This window comes from Pan paniscus, chromosome 20, assembly GCF_029289425.2.
Source record: "Pan paniscus chromosome 20, NHGRI_mPanPan1-v2.0_pri, whole genome shotgun sequence".
NCBI classification, from domain to species: Eukaryota; Metazoa; Chordata; class Mammalia; order Primates; family Hominidae; genus Pan; species Pan paniscus.
In genome coordinates, this window is record NC_073269.2 from 60,088,285 (window position 1) to 60,106,030 (window position 17,746).

A 17,746-nucleotide genomic window follows, 5' to 3' on the forward strand; every position below is an offset into this window, starting at 1 on the left:
CAACAGGAAAGGCCTGGTAAAATTCCATTCCACTTGGAAATGAAGAAAGGAGACCCTGATTCAAAAAACGAAAAAAGAAAGAATAAAGAATAGCTTAGGGCCAGGCAAGGTGGATCACACCTGTAATCCTAAGATTTTGGGAGGTGAGGTAGGTGGAAGGCTTGATCCCAGGAGTTCAACACCAGCCTGGGCAACATGGCCTAATCCCATCTCTACAAAAAATACAAAAATTAGCCAGGCTTGGTGGTATATACCTGTAATCCCAGCTTCTCAGGAGGCTGAGGTGGGAGAATCACTTGAACCTGGGAGGGGGAGGTTGCAGTGAGCTGAGATCGCACCATTGCACCCCAGCCTGGGCAACAAGAGTGAAACTCCATCTCAAAAAATAATAATAATAAAATAAATAAATAAATAATCATTCACTTTGTTAGGTGTTTATCAAACCTAACCTTAAGACTATATTACCAAAATAAAAAGTCTTATAGATGAAATCATATTATATCTGAGGTTTACTTTAAAATACTCCAGCAGAAAATTTAAAATAGACTTGGGGGAGGGGACTTATCTGTAGTTATCTGCACATAATCTACATGATTATCTCAAAGCCATCCTTTTGCTGTTGAGAATTCTGATTTTTAGCTGGGCCCATTGGCACCCAGGTAAAAAACTATTCTTCAGTGTCACTTACAGGTAGATGTAGCCGTAAGTCTTCATCTAGTACAATGATAAATAAGCATAAATATTGTAGACAGCTTCCAAAAGGTTCTTTAATGAAGTACACTTTCCTTCCTTCACTTAACTGCCTAAAATGTGGATGTGATGACTGATACTCTAGCGTCGTCTTGAACCATGAAGATGAGATGAGGTTCAAGATGGTGGAGGGTGAGCCAGAAGTAACTTAGGTCCATAATGCTTTTTGGAGTCATTGTGCCAGCCTTGGACTGCTCCCTTCACATTTATTCTACATAGGGGAGAAATCAATTGGTATTAGTTTTAAGTCATCATTATTTAGTTCTCTTTTGGGTTTAGGTTATCAATTACTGTGTTAACAAACCACCCCAAAACTGAGTAACTTAGAGTAACAATCTTGTTTTTTTTTTTTTTTTTAATCATTCCTGATCTGGTGAGATGACTGGGCTCAGTTGAGTGGTTCTTCGGTTCAATGTGATGTTTTCCTGGGCTTCAGTCATCAGGGTGGCTCAACTGAGCTGGAATCTCCAAGATGGCGCTTGCAAATGGCTGGCTGTTGATGCTGGATGTTGGTTGAAAGCTCGGCTAGGACTGTTGAATGATGTACCTGCACATAGCCTCTCCATTTGATTCAGACTTCTTGGAGGATAGCATCTGGGTTTCAAGAGGGGATGTCACAAGAGAGCTTTCTAAAATAGAAAAGGCGGCTGGGCATGGTGGCTCACATCCGTAATCCCAGCACTTTGGGAGGCCGAGATGGGTGGATCACCTGAGGTCAGGAGTTCAACATCAGCCTGGCCAACATGGTAAAACCCCATCTCTACTAAAAATAAAATTAAAAAAAATTAGCGGGGCGTGTTGGTGCACACCTGTAATCCCAGCTACTCAGGAGGCCAAGGCAGGAGAATTGCTTGAACCTGGGAGGCGGAAGTTGCAGTGAGCCGAGATCACACCACTGCACTCCAGCCTGGGCAACAGAATGAGACTCTGTCTCAAATAAATAAATAAATAAATAAAATAAAGAAGGCAAAAGTTGTTTGTCCCTTTAAAGACTAAGCCTGGAACTGACACAGTTTCTCTTCTTCTACAGTCTTAAGGAAAGGCCAGATTCAAGGGGAGGGAAAATAAACTCTATCTTTCTATAGGGACAGTGACAAAGAATTGGAGGCCATCTTTAGTCTGTCATGTGTTATGGTCAATGGAAATAGATATATGTATATTTACTGAGTGCCTGAGTCCCACTGAGAGATTTTAATTATTTTTTTATTTTTGTTTTTTTAAGATGGAATTTTGCTCCTGTTGCCCAGGCTGAAGTGCAATGGCATGATCTCAGCTCACCGCAACCTCTGCCTCCCGGGTTCAAGCAATTCTCCTGCCTCAGCCTCCCAAGTAGCTCGGATTACAGGCAAGTGCCACCACACCCAGTTAATTTTGTATTTTTTAGTAGAGATAGGATTTCTCCATGTTGGTCAGGCTGGTCTTGAACTCTTGACCTCAGGTGATCTGCCCGCCTTGGCCTCCCAAAGTGCTGGGATTACAGGTGTGAGCCACCGTGCCCAGTCGAGATTTTAATTTTTACAATGGGTATAGGATGAGGCCTGGGTGTCTCATTCTGTGTTTTAAATGTTCCTGGGAAATTCTAATGTGCAGTCAAGTTTGAGAACCACTGGGTTGGAACACATAACCTCCTTCCCATCTCAGACCCTGAAACATCCTGAAAACTCCTGTATCTGGAGTTTTTCCCCCATTTTTGCTTGGCTAACTTTGACTCTTCCCTCAGAAACCAGCTTCAGAATCCTTTCTTTAGCAAAGACTTCCCTGCAAGTTCTTTAACAGCACTTATCTCAGCTGTGACAAAATCATCAATGGTGTAATTGTGTCTTTTTAATGTCTTTTCCCCTATTCTTCATAATAGTCAAAGTAAAGGATAGCTCTTCTCTCAGTCAGAACTATTAATAGATGCTGTAATGGAAATGAAACAAGACTCTCAGACTCTTGTTAAAGTAAGAAGTCTAGCAGAATCTCAGGCTTTAAATTTTTTTTTTCTGATCATAAATGTGGGAGAAAGATCATTTAACCTGCTGCTAAGGTTTGAATATTTGTTCCCTTGAAAACTCATGTTGAACCAGCCTGGGCAACATAGGGAGACCCTGTCTCTACAAATAATTTAAAAATTAGCCAGGTGAGGTGGCACATGCCTGTGATCCCAGCTACTCAGGAGGCTGAAGTGGGAGGATCACCTGAGCCCAGAAAGCTGAGGATGCAGTGAACCGTGATTGCACCACTGCACTCCAGCCTGTGCAACACAGTGAGACCCTGTCTCAAAAAATAAATAGATAAATAAGCTCAGTGTGGTGGCTCACACCTGTAATCTCAGCACTTTAGGAAGCCAAGGTGGGCAGATCACATGAGGTCAGGAGTTTGAGACTAGCTGGCCAACATGATGAAACCCTGTCTCTACTAAAAATACAAAAATTACCTGGGCATGGTGGCACGTGCCTGTAATACCAGCTACTCAGGAGGCTGAGGCAGGAGAATCACTTGAACCTGGGAGGTGGAGGTTATAATGAGCTGAGATCATGCCACTGCTGTCCAGCCTGGGTGACATAGCAAGACATTGTCTCAAAAAATACATAAATAAATAATAAATAAATAAACTTATGGTGAAACTGAATCCCTAATGTGGCCATATGGATAGGTGGGGCATTTAAGAGGTGATTGGGTCATGAGGACTCTTTTCTCATGAATGAACTAATCCATTCATGGATTAATGGATTAGTGAGTTAATGGATTAATGGGTTACCCTGGGAGTGAGACTGGTGGCCTTATCAGAAGAGGAAGAGAGACTTAAGTAGCACGCTCAGCTCTTTTGCCCTGTGATGCCCTGTGCCACCTCGGAACCCTCCAGAGAGTCCTCAACAGCAAGAAGGTCCTCACCAGATGCAGCCCCTCCACCTTGGACTTTCCAACCTCCATAACTACAGGAAATAAATTCCTTTTCTTTATAAGTTATCTGGTTTCAAGTGTTCTGTTCTAAGCAACAGAATACAGACTAAGACACAGACACCAATGCATAGCTTCTGATTTAACAGAATTGTTTTTACAAGCATTTATTCTGCTTGGAAATTCAGATGTCAATCATAAGATTGTTACCAGGGCAACAAAATATTAAGTAAGACCACCAAACGGCACCAAGGTTTCTCCTTCAAAATAATGATTGCAATACTGGCAATAATTCCTAACGTCTTCGGACTCCTACAAGATTATTTTGTGCAAATTACACTTCAAAGCACAGATTTATGGAACCACAGAATGGAACACTGGCTGCTGTAATAAATATCCATAGATCTTCATACTACGCAAGACTATAAAACGCATTTAGAGCCTTTTTAATATTCTCAGTTTATTAACTTATCAATCCACATTCCGGTTTTTTTTGTTTTGTTTTGTTTTTTTACTTTAAGTTCTAGGGTACATGTGCACAATGTACAGATTTGATACATGTGCCATGTTGGTTTGCTCCACCCATCAAGTTATCATTTACATTAGGTATTTCTCCTAATGCTATCCCTCCCCCAGCCCCCCACCCCACTCTGTTTTTTGTTTTTTTTTTTAAGACAGGGTCTCACTGTGTCACCCAGGTTGGAGTGCAGTGGTTTGATCTCGACTCACTGCAACCTCTGCCTCTCGGGTTCAAGTGATTCTCTTGCCCCAGCCCTCCCAAGTACCAGGAATTACAGGGTTGTGCCACCACGCCTGGCTAATTTTTGTACTTTTAGTAGAGACAGTGTTTTGCCATGTTGGCCAGGGCTGGTCTCGAACTTCTGGGCCCAAGTGATCCGCCTGCCTCGACCTCCCAAAGTTCTGGGATTACAGGTGTGAACCACCATGCCTCGCCTAAACTACATTCTTGAATTAGTTTTATGGCACAGAATATCTTTTTCTCCTCTCTCAATGCCCTCTCTCTCTCTAGCTCCCTCTCCTCCCCTACAGCTGCAAAGAAGAGATCTTCTTAATCCATTTCTTAAACTTCTTTTGATCAATTATAAAGAATTTTTTTTTTTAGATGGAGTCTCACTCTGTCACCCAGGATGGAGTGCAATGGCACAATCTCAGCTCACTGCAACCTCCGCCTCCCGGGTTCAAGTGATTCTCCTGCCTCAGCCTCCCAAGTAGCTGGGACTACAAGCATGTGCCACTACGCCCGGCTACTTTTTTTTTTTTTTTTTTTTTTTTTGTATTTTTAGTAGAGACGGGGTTTCACCATGTTAGCCAGGATGGTCTCGATCTCCTGACCTCATGATCCGCCCACCTCAGCCTTCCAAAGTGCTGGGACTACAGGCGTGTGCCACTACACCCGGCTACTTTTTGTGTGTGTGTGTGTGTGTTTAGTAGAGACGGAGTTTCACCGTGTTAGCCAAGATGGTCTCGATCTCCTGACCTCATGATCCGCCCACCTCAGCCTCCCAAAGTGCTGGGATTACAGGTGTAAGCCACTGTGCCCGGCCAATTATAAATAATTTTTAAGGCTAAACTCTGGAATTTTGCTAGTTAGCCTTAAAAGCACAAAGCAGGCCTATAAAGTTCAATTTTACTGGCAGAAAGCAAGAAATGGATGAATAGGATGTTTGCTGACAACCATGCCATTGAAACCTCCTTTGCAAAAATTACGAGAGTGAGCAAACGATGGCAGCGAAGGAGATCGGATCTGGCCAGCCCCTACCTTGCCTTTGGCCCTCAAACTGCCTGTAGTTATTCCTGGGTTTAGGCTAATCTGACTTGTCTCTTTGGGAGACATTTATTTTATTTTCTTTTATATTTCCTTGAGACGGAGTCTCGCTCTGTAGCCCGGGCTGGAGTGCAGTGGTGAGATCTCGGTTCACCGCAACCTCTGCATCCTAGTTCAAGCGATTCTCCTGCCTCAGCCTCCAGAGTAGCTGGAATTACAGGTGCCTGCCACCAAGCCCGACTAATTTTTGTATTTTTAGTAGAGACGAGGTTTCACCATGTTGGCCAGGCTGGTCTGAAACTCCTGACCTCAAATGATCCACCCGCCTTGGCCTCCCAAAGTGCTGGGATTAGAGGAAAGAAGGAAAGGAAGGAAAAGAGAGGAAAAGAGAGGAGAGGAGAGGGGAGGGGAGGGGAAGGGAGAGAAAGGAAAGGGAAGAGAGAAAGAAAGAAGAAAAGAGAGAAAGAAAGAAAGAAAGAAACAAAGAAAGAAACAAAGAAAGAAAGAAACAAAGAGAAAGAAAGAAAGTAAAGAAAGAAGAAAAAAGAAAAGAGAAAAGGAAGGAGGGAGGGACGGAGGCAAGGAAGGAAGGAAGCAAGAAAGAGAGAAAGAGAGAAAAGAGGCTCCTTATAAATAACAAAAGACACCCTTCTCACCAAGGGTTTTTGGAAATTCCAGAGTGATGGGGTGAGAAGGGTGTCTTTGGAACCAAAGCTGAAGACCAAGCACATATTTCTTACTATATCACGATATCACGGGAGGTAAAACGGAGGTGGCCTTGAAGCAGCTCCTCCCCAGCCCCCAATCCTCTTGTGTGCCCGGAGGATCAGAAGAGGTCCCGCCGAGACTCAGCTTAGCTGTGGTTCGAGCCTCTGATTGCGTGGATAAGTACCAGGTTTCCAGAGTGCCAGGGCGGGGCTGCCCCTTGCGGTGGCATTAACTTTCCATGGCTATTTAAAATCAGCAGAGGACACACGATCTTCAGATGGGTCCTGTTTTACTTCCATATTTTCCCCTAGAGAGAAGAAAAATCATTAAACTTTTTTTTGTTTTTTTGTTTTATTGGTGTTATTTTTATTTATTTATTTATTTTTTTGAGACGGAGTCTCACTCTGTGGCCCAGGCTGGAGTGCAATGGTGTGTATCAGCTCACTGCAACCTCCACCTCCAGGGTTCAAGTGATTCTCCTGCCTCAGCCTCCCGAGTAGCTGGGATTACAGCTTTGTATTTTTAGTAGAGTCGGGGTTTCACTATATTGGCCAGGGTGGTCTCCAACTCCTGACCTCAGGTGATCTGCCTGCCTTGGCCTCCCAAAGTGCTGGGATTACAGGCGTGAACCACCGCACCTGGCCTACTGTATATATATATATTTTTTTTAAATAGAGAAGGGAGTCTCAAACTCTTGGCCTCAAGCCATCCTCCTGCCTCAGCTTCCCAAAATGCTGGGATTATGAGTGAGCCACTGCACCTATCCCACCCCCTCCCACCCTCATTTCTAGAAGGGCACAGGCTAGAGACCATATTTCCATCAGTCACTTTTGCGGCTAGACCTGGCCATGAGACTAAGTTCTAGCCAATGGGATGCGGTAGGAAGATATATGCTCAAATTCTAGGTCCTGCTCTTAAAAAATAATTGTGTGGGCCGGGCGCAGTGGCTCACGCCTGTAATCCCAGTACTTTGGGAGGCTGAGGCAGGCGGATCACGAGGTCAGGAAATCGAGACCATCCTGGATAACACGGTGAAACCCCGTCTCGACTAAAAATACAAAAAAATTAGCCAGGCGTGGTGGTGGACGCCTATAGTCCCAGCTACTTGGGAGGCTGAGGCAGGAGAATGGCGTGAACCCAGGAGGCGGAGCTTGCATTGAGTCGAGATCACGCCACTGCACTCCAGCCTGGGCGACAGAGCAAGACTCCAACTCGGAAAAAAAAATAATAATAATTGTGTGAGCCCTTTTCTCTCTGTCCTCTCCACTTTCTTGGGGCTCAGAACCAAAAATTAAAACTACATGTTGATAAAAGCAAAACCATCCCACCTTAACAAGTAAATCGTTGAGATTGCCCAGTGATTTACTGTTAAGTGAGAGAGAGGTACATTTATATCTAGTTTTTTTTCCGGTGGTGAAGGAGATTCTTTTTTTTCTCTCTCTCTCTTTTTTATTAGATGGAGCTTGGCTCTTGTTGCCCAGGCTGGAGTGCAATGGCACGACCTCGGCTCACTGAAACCTCCGCCTCCCGGGTTCAAGTGATTCTCCTGCCTCAGCCTCCCGAGTAGCTGGGATTACAGGCATGCACCACCGCACCAGGCTAATTTTTTGTATTTAGTAGAGACGGGGTTTCACCATGTTAATCAGGCTGCTCTCGAACTCCTAACCTCAGGTGATCCACCTGCCTTGGCCTCCCAAAGTGCTAGGATTACAGGTGTGCGCCACTGCACCTGGCCGGGAGATTCTTTTTTACAACAGCTTAAAGTGCTCTGTAACCAATACACTATGCAGTGATTTGGTTAATACTTTGTGAGTTCCATGAGCGCAGGGTTTACGTCTGCTATCGCTCCCCATTGGACTGCCAGACTCTAGCACAATGCCATGCACGGTAGACATTGAATACATGAGTGATACGAGGATGAATGAGACTAGGGGAAATCAGTGGAAGCCCTAGGCCTGGCGCAGTGACTCACTCCTGGAATCCCAGCACTTTGGGAGGCCAAGGAGGGAGGATGGCTTGAGGCCAGGCATTCAAGACCAGCCTGGACAACATGGTGAGACCCCATAGCTATAAAAAATAAACAATTAGCTGGGCGCAGTGGCTCACGCCTGTAATTCCAGCACTTTGGGAGGCCGAGGCGGGCGGATCACGAGGTCAATAGATCGAGACCATCCTGGCCAACATGGTGAAACCCCATCTCTACTAAAAATACAAAAGTTAGCTGGGCGTGGTGGTGGCACGCCTGTAATCCCAGCGACTCGGGAGGCCGAGGCAGGAGAATCGCTTGAACCCAGGAGGCGGAGGTTGCAGTGAGCCGAGATCGCGTCATTGCACTACAGCCTGGCAACAGAGCGAGACTCCATCTCAAAAAAAAAAAAATAATAATAATAGTAATAATAAATTGGCCAGGCGTGGTGATGGCAGTGTTGTCATTGTTTTAAGAGGCAGGAACAGGGGGAAAAGACCCAGCAGTCTAACCACACAGACAAGTCCCAAGTTAGGCACTTCTGTGTGTCTTGGGGGCTGTTGATAAAGATCAGAAATAACCTATGTGGATCACCCAGCAAAATGACCAGTATGAAAAGATGTTCAGTGGTAGAAAGTGAAATAAGCATTATGACTACATCTCACTCAATAAGCATTCATTGAACACTGGTCACTGGTAAACTGCTATGAAGAAATCTCGGCTGGGTGCGGTGGCTCACGCTTGTAATCCCAGCTCTTTAAAGGGAGACCAAGGTGGGCAGATGGATCACTTTAGGTCAAGCGTTCGAGAACAGCCTGGCCAACATGGTGAAACCCCATCTCTACTAAAAACACAAAATTAGCCGGGCATGGTGGCAGGTGCCTGTAATCCCAGCTACTTGGCAGCCTGAGGCAGAAGAATCGTTTGAACCCGGGAGGTGGAGATTGTAGTGAGCTGAGATCACAACACTGCACTCCAACCTGGGAAACAGAGCAAGACTCCATCTCAAAAAGAAAAAAAATCTCAAGCTTATTGGATAGATAAATGCACAGGTAGATAGATGGATATTGAATGAATAAATAGTTCAGTGGATTAAAAACTGGTTAATGAAGAAATGGATGGGTAAATGGATGGAAATATGAATGAATGCATGATGGATAAGGACAAATGAAATAGACAAATGTACAAATGAAAGCAAAGGAAAAAGAGATGCTCAATAGAAATGAATAAGGATGAGAATCAATGCTAGACATGAATGAGTGAATGGTGAATGAAGGAGTGATTGAATGGATGAATACATGGAATTAAGTTGAAGTACAAACTCGGCCAAGACTTCTTTTCCTCTGCTTTGGGTGGAAATACGTTTTTAAAAAAAGAGGGCCGGGCACGGTGGCTCATGCCTGTAATCCCAGCACTTTGGGAGGCTGAGGCGGGCGGATCACCTGAGTTTGGGAGTTCGAGGCCAGCCTGACCAACACAGAGAAACCCTGTTTCTACTCAAAATACAAAATTAGCCAGGTGTGGTGGCTCACACCTGTAATCCCAGCTACTCGGGAGGCTGAGGCAGGAGAATCACTTGAACCCGGGAGGCGGAGGTTGCGGTGAGCGGAGATGGCGCCATTGCACTCCAGCCTGGGCAACAAGAGCGAAAGTCCGCCTCAAAAAAAAAATAAATAAATAAAATAAAATAAAAAAAGAGGGAAAAAGGAAAAAAAAAAGACTCCCTGATGTGCCACTGACTTCCTGTACACGTTTAGGTAAACTTAATGTCACCTCTCTTTCCACCATTTTCCCATTTATAAAGTGGGAAGACTGGATTTGATGACATCACAGCCTCATCCAGGTCTGGTGCCTTCCTTATAACCTGCGTCTCTTCTTTATTCTTTTTTTTTTTTGAGACGGAGTTTCGCTCTGTCACCCAGACTGGAGTGTGCAGTGACGCGATCTCGGCTCACTACAACCTCCGCCTCCTGGGTTCAAGCAATTCTCCTGCCTCAGCCTCCCGAGTAGCTGGGATTACAGGCGCCCGCCACCACGCCCAGCTAATTTTTGTATTTTTAGTAGAGACGGGGTTTCACCATGTTGTCCAGGCTGGTCTCGAACTTCTGACTTCGTGATCCGCCTGCCTCGGCCTCCCAAAGTGCTAGGATCACAGGTGTGAGCCAGCACCCCCGGCTTATTCCTTTTTTAAAATTGTTATTATTTCCCACAGCCACATATGCCGGGGAGGTTGTCCCACATATGTTCTACCAAGGCCCCTCTGGCACTGAGATCAAACCCCGGAAGACCCGCTCAGTCTCTCCTCCCGTCTTTTCAACACGTTAGCGCCCCCAGGTGGCTAATTAGACTTCAAAATTCAGTTCTTGAGGTGGGCGGATCACTTGAGGTCAGGAGTTCAAGACCAGTCTGGTCAACATGGCGAAACCCCGTCTCTACTAAAAATACAAACATTAGCCGGACATGGTGGTACGCACCTGTAATCCCAGCTATTCGGGAGGCCGAGGCAGGTGGATCACTTGAGGTCAGGAGCTCGAGACCACCCTGGCCAATTTGGCAAAACTCCATCTCTACTAAAAATACAAAAATTAGCTGGGCGTGATGGCGCACACCTGTAATCCCAGCTACTCAGGAGACTGAGGCACGAGAATCACTTGAACCCGGGAGGCGGATGTTGCAGTGAACCGAGACCACGCCATTGCACTCCAGCCTGGGTGGAGTGAGATCTTCTCTCAAAAAAAGAAAGAAAGAAAGAAAGAAAAAGTCGTGCTTGATTATGCTTGATGGCAAAAAGGTGAGACCTTCCTTTCGGCACTGTGTCTGGTAGAAATCGGTGTTACAGGGTAGCTAATATTTATTGAACACTTACTACGGGCCAGTTACTGCTTTAAATGTTTTATGTGTATTACCCACTGAATCCTACAACAATCCTATGAAGTGGGTTTTATCAGTGCATCCATTTTACCGAGAGAGCTGGGGAAGGGCGCTTTCCGAATGCTGCTACCGTGTCCAGAGTTGGTTCCTTCCTGTGGGTTTGTGGTCTCGCTGACTTTAAGAATGGAGCCAGGGACCTTCGTGGTGAGTGTTACAGCGCTTAAAGATGGCACGGACCTAAAGGGTTAGCAGCAGCAAGATTTATTGTGTAGAGCAAGAGAACACAGCTCCCACAGCGTGGAAGCGGACTCTGGTGGGGTGCCGCGCTGGCCAGCGTTTATTCCCTTATTGTCCCCGCCTATGTCCTGCTGATTGGTCCATTTTACAGAGCACTGATTGGTCCATCTTACAGAGTGCTGATTGGTCCATTTTACAGAGTGCTGATTGGTCCATTTTACAATCCTCTTGTAAGACAGAAAAGTTCTCCAGGTCCCCATTCAACCCAGGAAGTCCAGCTGGCTTCACGTCTCACTAGTACCTTTCTGTAGCTGCTACTACTACAGTGAGTAGACGGCAGTGCTGGGATTCGAACCCTCTGTCTTCTGGCTTGGAAGTCTTAACCACTGATCGCGTCTTCCTCTCAGCTACTCCTTGGGAAAGGCCTGGAAAGAAGCTACAGCACAGGGCACAGGGGGTTCTAAGGACCGTTCTGCGGGGCTCAGCCAGCAGGACTGTGGGGCTGTGGGAAAGGACAGTCCAGCCCAGGGTCCCAGCTTCTCCGCCACTCAGGTTGGAAGTCTCGGGCTGCAGTACTCCTGGGGCTCAGGGGCGGATACCAGCAGGAGCGCGGTTCTGACTGTGCCAGTCAAAAGTGACCAGCGCGCCCAGGGAGATGAGGACCAGCCCGGCCAGCCCCAGGCGGACTAGGTTCCCCCGGGTGTAGTCGGAGGAGCCAGAGTCTGCGGGCGGAGCCGGGAGAGAGGGGCCGTCAGCTCCCGGACCCCAAAGTCTGGGCCCTGAACTCCAGGTTTCCAGCCCCTGGGGTGGACTTAGGGACTTGACTCCACAGCCTCAAAGTTGAGGGGGAGTCGATGGAGGCTTCAACTCCTGGGTCCAGGAAGAAGGGGCTGGGGCCTGGACTCCTGGATCAGGAAGGAGGGGCTGGGGGCCTGGAGTCCTGCGTCTGAGGGAGGAGGGGCTGGGTCCCAGGAATCCTGGGTCTGAGGGAGGAGGGGCTGCAGGACTAGACCCCTGGGTCTGAAGGAGGAGAGGCTGGGGGCCTGGGCTCCTGGGTCTGAGGGCGGAGGTCCTGGGGCCTGCATTCCTGGGGCGGAGGAGGCGGGCCGGGCCTCAGGGCCCTCACCTTCCCAGCTGATGACCAGCACCTCGCTGCGCTGCGACAGCACGTAGGGCGCGGAGGGCGTGTGATAGTAGCAGCTGTAGGTGCCTGGGGCGCGGGCGCCCAGCAGCGTGAAGTCGGCCCAGGGCTGCGCGGAGTGGCGGTACTGCAGCGGGGCCGCCACGCCCTCGCGGTACAGCGCGAAGCTCATGTTCCGCAGGCGGCCCGCGCAGCGCAGGCTCACGTTGGCGCCAGGAGCCACCACCGGCCCGGGCAGCGCCACCAGCGACGGCCGCGGCAGCTCCTCTGCAGAGACGGGGTGAGAGTCCGGGGCCACGTGAGCGTCTTCCGCTCGCTCGCTCTGTTTCTCTTTCTCCTCTGTCTCTCGCTTTCTCTGTGCCTCTCTCTCTCTTTCTGCCTCTCTTTCTCTCTGCCTGTCTCTCTCTCTGTCTGCCTGTCTCTCTTTCTCTCTGTCTGCCTCTCTCTCTGCCTCCCTCTCTCTCTGCCTCCCTCTCTCTCTGCCTCCCTTTCTCTCTGCCTCCCTTTCTCTCTGCCTCCTTTTCTCCTTCTGCCTCTTTCTCTCTCTCTCCCCCCGCACTGTACCTCTCTGTCTCTCTGCTCCCCTGTCTCTCTCTCTCCCCCTAGTGTCTCTGTATCTGTCTTTTCTTGTGTCTGTGAATCTATCAGTTTGCCCGCCTCGCTCTGTCTCTCTTTCCCTATATCTCTCTGTCCCTATATCTCTCTGTCCCTCCCCCAACTCCCTTGTTCCACCCACTTCTCCTCCCCGACCCCAGGACCTCACCTGTCACCAGCAGCTCCAGGGCATCGCTGGGCTGGGACCAGACACCCGGCCCCCAGTCTGGCCTTCGGTAGCAGCAGCGGTAACTTCCCCCTTGGGCTGGAGTCACCTCCTCCAGAAAGAATTCTGCCAGCTCGGAGGACACATCCCGGAAGAGAAGGGGAGCGATCTCTCCAGGCTTGAAAAGTCCAAATCTCCAAGCGGGTTGGGGTGCCCGGCATCTCAAGGTCACGTTGACCCCAGGGGTCACAACTGTAGCCGGCTGAGCTCCTAGCCATGGCTTAGGGTGGTATGAAGCTGGGGGGACTGAATAAACGGGGCTGCCTGGGTTCTCGGGCCTCCTGGGAGCCCCAGAAGATGAAAGGGAAGTTGGGGAAGGAGGAAAATCACCTTGGACAATTACTGCCCCTTTCTTAGCCTCAGTTTCCTGTTTGTAAAATCAGGGAGAGACTGGACTACAATCAAGGCTTGTTAAAACCAGGTGCAAATCAGAGGGGCAGGACAGAAACTTCTGAGCTTTACTCCACAGTTTGTAAACACAGTTTCAAAAGGTCAGGTCCCAGAACTCTGTAATTTTATTATTATTATTATTTTTAAGTAATGAGATGGGGGGGGTCTCCCTATGTTGAGCAGGTTGGTCTTAAACTACTGGCCTCAAGCAATCCTCCCACCTCGGCCTCCCAAAGTGCTAAGTTTACAAGCTTGTGCCACCACGCCCAGACTTTTTTTTTTTTTTTTTTTTTGAGGCAGGGTCTTGCTCTGTTGCTCAGGCAGGAGTGCAGTGGCATGTTCTCAACTCACTGCAGCCTCAATCTCCTGGGCTCAAACAGTCCTCCACCTCAGCCTCCTGAGTACCTGGGACCACAGGCACATGCCACTACACCAGGCTAATTTTTTTTTTTTTATTTTTAGTAGAGACGAGCATTCGCTATATTGCCCAGGCTACTCTTGAACTCTTGGGCTCAAGCAATCCTCCCACCTCGGCCTCCCAAAGTGCTGGGATTACAGGTGTGAGCCACCACGCCCAGCCAGAACTCTAATTTTAAATAGCTTTCCAGAATATTTGCAATATAGTATTTCAAGAGTTGCCAAAACTTGCTATTTGGAAAAAAAAAATGTTGGATCCCTACCTCACACCATTTCCCAAAACAACTTCCAGATTAATTAAAGACCCTGTGTTTCATTTTTTTTAAACTATAAAAGTATTCAAAAAACTATAGGAAAATATATTTGTCTTGGGGTAAGGAAGGCTTCTTAAAATATAAAATAAAAAGTTCTATGGAAGATTAATTAATTTGACCACTTCAAATTTCTTAAGTTGTGTATGCTAAAAGACAAAACTAGAGGACAAACGATAGTACTGGCAGATATCACTTATTCACAAATCACACAAATTAAGAGTACAGGAAGGCTGTTGGGTCCGGTGGCCCACAGCTGTAATCCCAGCACTTTGGGAGGCCAAGGTGGGTGCATCACCTGAGGTCAGGAGTTCAAGACCAGCCTGACCAACATGGTAAAATCCCATCTCTACTAAAAACAGAAAAATTAGCCAGGCGTGGTAGTGCTAGCTTGTAGTTCCAGCTGTTTGGGATGCTGAGTAGGAGAATTACTTGAACCCTAGAGTCGGAGGCTGCAGTTAGCTGAGATCATGCCACTGCACTCCAGCCTGGGCAACAGAGTGAGAACTCCATGGTGGCATGCACTTTGGGAGGCTGAGGCTGGAGGATTGTCTGAGCCCAGGAGTTCAAAGCTGCAGTGAGCTATGATAGAGCCACCGTACTCCAGCCCGGGTGACAGAATGAGACCCCATCTCTAAAAATGAATAAAAATAAGGGTCGGGTGAGGGGGCTCATGTTTGTAATCCCAACACTTTGGGAGGCTGAGGCAGAGGGATCACCTGAGGTCAGGAGTTCCAGACCAGCCTGACCAACATGGGGAAACCCTGTCTCTACTAAAAATACAAAAATTATCCGGGCATTGTGGTGTGTGCCTGTAGTCCCAGCTACTCAGGAGGCTGAGGCAGGAGAATCCCTTGAACCCAGGAGGTGGTTGCAGTGAGCCGAGATTGCACCACTGCACTCCGGCCTGGGCGACAGAGAGAAACTGGTCTCAAAATAAATAAATAAATAAATAAAATAAATAGGTAGAGATAGCTATAGCGACACTGAAATATCTCCAAAAGAGTTTTTGTTTGTCTGTTTGTTTGTTTGTTTTTGAGGTGGAGTCTTGCACTGTCACCCAGGCTGGAGTGCAGTGGCGCGATCTCAGCTTACTGCAACCTCTGCCTCCTGGGTTCAAGCGATTCTCTTGCCTCAGCCTCCTGAGTAGCTGGGATTACAGGTGCGTCCCACCACACCCGGCTAATTTTTTTTTTTTTTTTTAGTAGAGACGGGGTTTCACCACGTTAGCCAGGATGATCTCGATCTGACGCTGTGATCCGCCCGCCTCTGCCTCCCAAAGTGCTGGGATTACAGACATTGGCCATTGCGCCCAGCCCAAGATCCTATTTCTTAAGCCCTGTACTGTGCCAGGCTCAGGGTTTTGCACATGTGATTTGATGAGATCTCACAGCGGCCCATTTTACAGAGAAGGAAATGGAGTCTTAGCAAGCTGTGGCTTGTTCAAGGTCATATGGTCACATATAAATGAATACGATAGTGAAACTGAGGTCCTAGCTTAGGCCTCTGCCTCAGAAGTTCCTGGTCTTCAGTACTCACCTATAATGGCCACTAAGGGGAATGAGAAAAGAAGGAAGGAATGGAGGGAGGGAGGAAAATAAGAATATCTGGGATGGGATTGGGCACCAAAATAAAATCTGAGTAATTGGAAAAGGGGTGTCAGCAACAAAAGGAGAGTGGATGGGGTGGCTACTCACCAGACGGAGTGATGTCTGTGTGACACAGAGGCCCTGTAGGAGGTTGAGGGACTAGTTTCTTTTTCCTTTTTTTTTTTTTGTCTGAGGCAGAGTCTCACTCTGTCGCCCAGGCTGGAGTGTAGTGGTGTGATCTCAGCTCACTGCAACCTCTGCCTCCCAGGTTCAAGTGATTCTCCTGCCTCAGCCTCCGTAGTAGCTGGGACTACAAGTGCCCGCCACCACACCAGGCTAATCTTTGTATTTTTAGTAGAGAGGGGTTTTGCCATGTTGGTCAGGCTGGTCTTGAACTCCTGTCCTCAGGTGACCCGCCCGCCTCGGCCTCCCAAAGTGCTGGGATTACAGGCATGAGCCACTGTGCCCGACAGCGAGTTCCTTTCAAAGCCCTTTGTGGCCAGCCCCATCTCATTGGTAACCCAGGAATCTGAGTTCTCAGCTCCTATCTCCTCTGGGAAATGAGAATCTTATCCCTCCCTCCTCCTGTCTCAGTAGGCAGAAATTTGGACATCCATTGCCCACCTACCGAAGAAGTCTGAATGCAGACCCCTCTGGCCTGGGCACCCAAGAGTTCAGGCCCTTGAACTCCACCTTTCCAGGGAACAATAATCGGAGAGTTTCTCCTCTCACGAGTTCAGGAATCTGGGTCCCCATTTCCCTTTTCTCTCAGGAGCTAAGAGCCCTGTTCCCAGCCACCTTTTCCCAGGGAATCAGGAGTCCTGGCTTCCATCCCCCTCCCATATGAGAATCTGGGAGTCCTCCCTGTCTCCTGCCCTCTTCCTGCCTCAAGAACCAGAGATACCTGTCCCCACCTCCTTCCTCTTTCGGGAATCTGTGTTCTCTTGCTTTAGGACCCAGGGGTCTGGGCCCCAGTCCTGTTCTTTATTTGAACCTAGAATCCCAAACCTGCTGCCTGGTCCCCCTGCAGGGTGTCTGGGTCTCCATTGCCTCTCTCTCTGCCCCCAACCCGAGCCAGGAACCCAGGGAGAAGAAAGGGGCGACTCACAGAGGGTCAGCAGCTGGAGGATCAGCACCAGGGCCATGGTGGGCAGATACCCGCTAGAGCTGGAGCCAGGGCTTGGTCGCACCCTCTCCCCTCCCAGGAAATGAGGCAACATCAGAAAACCAGACCCAGATCCTCGTTTACGGAAGAGAGTATCGAGGTGGGGGCCTGTGGGTGACTGTGTCATAGCCCTATGGCACTGTGGAAAAATTAGCAGGGGGTTCAGTCATAACCTGTGGTGTTCATTAATTTAACTCTAGAAACAAATACTAGTCGGGAGGTGGAGGCAGGAGGATCGCTTGAGCCCAAGAGTTCAAGAGCAGCCTGGGCAACACAGCGAGACCCTGTCTAAAAAATAAATAAATAAATTGTGCCACTGCACTCCAGCCTGGGTGATAGAGTGAGACCATGTCTTTAAATATAGATAGACAGACAGACAGAAAGATATCTGTTTTAAAAATAAGAACCTATTATGTGCCAGACTCTTGCTGTCATTGATTGACAGATAGATAAAAATTCGCACCTATTATGTGCCAGGCACTTGCTGTGATTGAAAGATAGATAGATAGATAGATAGATAGATAGATAGATAGATAAAAATTAGCACCTGTTAAGTGCCAGGCCCTTGCTGTGATTGATTGATGGATAGATAAAAATTAACACCAATTATGTGCCAGGCTCTTGCTGTGATACTGTGATAGATAGATAGATAGATAGATAGATAGATAGATAGATAGATAGATAAAAATTAGCCCCTCTAGGCCGGGCGCGG

General features: G+C 47.8%; 1 protein-coding gene across 5 annotated transcripts; it reads right to left on the bottom strand.

Moving 5' to 3' along the window:
• Positions 1-11,209: 11,209 nt before the first annotated feature.
• Positions 11,210-17,167, bottom strand: OSCAR (osteoclast associated Ig-like receptor). Of its 5 annotated transcripts, none has more exons than XM_055103473.2 (5): positions 16,978-17,167; positions 15,978-16,010; positions 13,106-13,408; positions 12,328-12,609; positions 11,210-11,637 (listed from the first exon to the last, which is right to left on the bottom strand). In XM_055103473.2, the coding sequence occupies exons 1-5, from the start codon at positions 17,159-17,161 to the stop codon at positions 11,609-11,611; spliced, it is 831 nt and encodes a 276-aa protein (XP_054959448.1). In that variant the 5' UTR covers positions 17,162-17,167; the 3' UTR covers positions 11,210-11,608. The 5 variants fall into 5 exon arrangements, with proteins under 5 accessions (XP_054959448.1, XP_034802342.2, XP_034802339.2 ...); XM_034946451.4 differs by having other exon boundaries at positions 11,210-11,923; positions 16,978-17,073; XM_034946448.4 differs by having other exon boundaries at positions 11,210-12,609; positions 16,978-17,073.
• Positions 17,168-17,746: the final 579 nt, after the last annotated feature.

Bases quoted from the DNA above. Each gene is read 5' to 3' on its own strand.
- OSCAR (XM_034946448.4), bottom strand. From the start codon at position 17,014: ATGGCCCTGGTGCTGATCCTCCAGCTGCTGACCCTCT. The intron at 16,011-16,977 runs GTGAGTCGCCCC...AACCTCCTACAG, and splicing joins CCTCCAGCTGCTGACCCTCT to GGCCTCTGTGTCACACAGAC. The intron at 12,610-13,105 runs GTGAGGTCCTGG...CCGTCTCTGCAG, and splicing joins CCTGGAGCTGCTGGTGACAG to AGGAGCTGCCGCGGCCGTCG.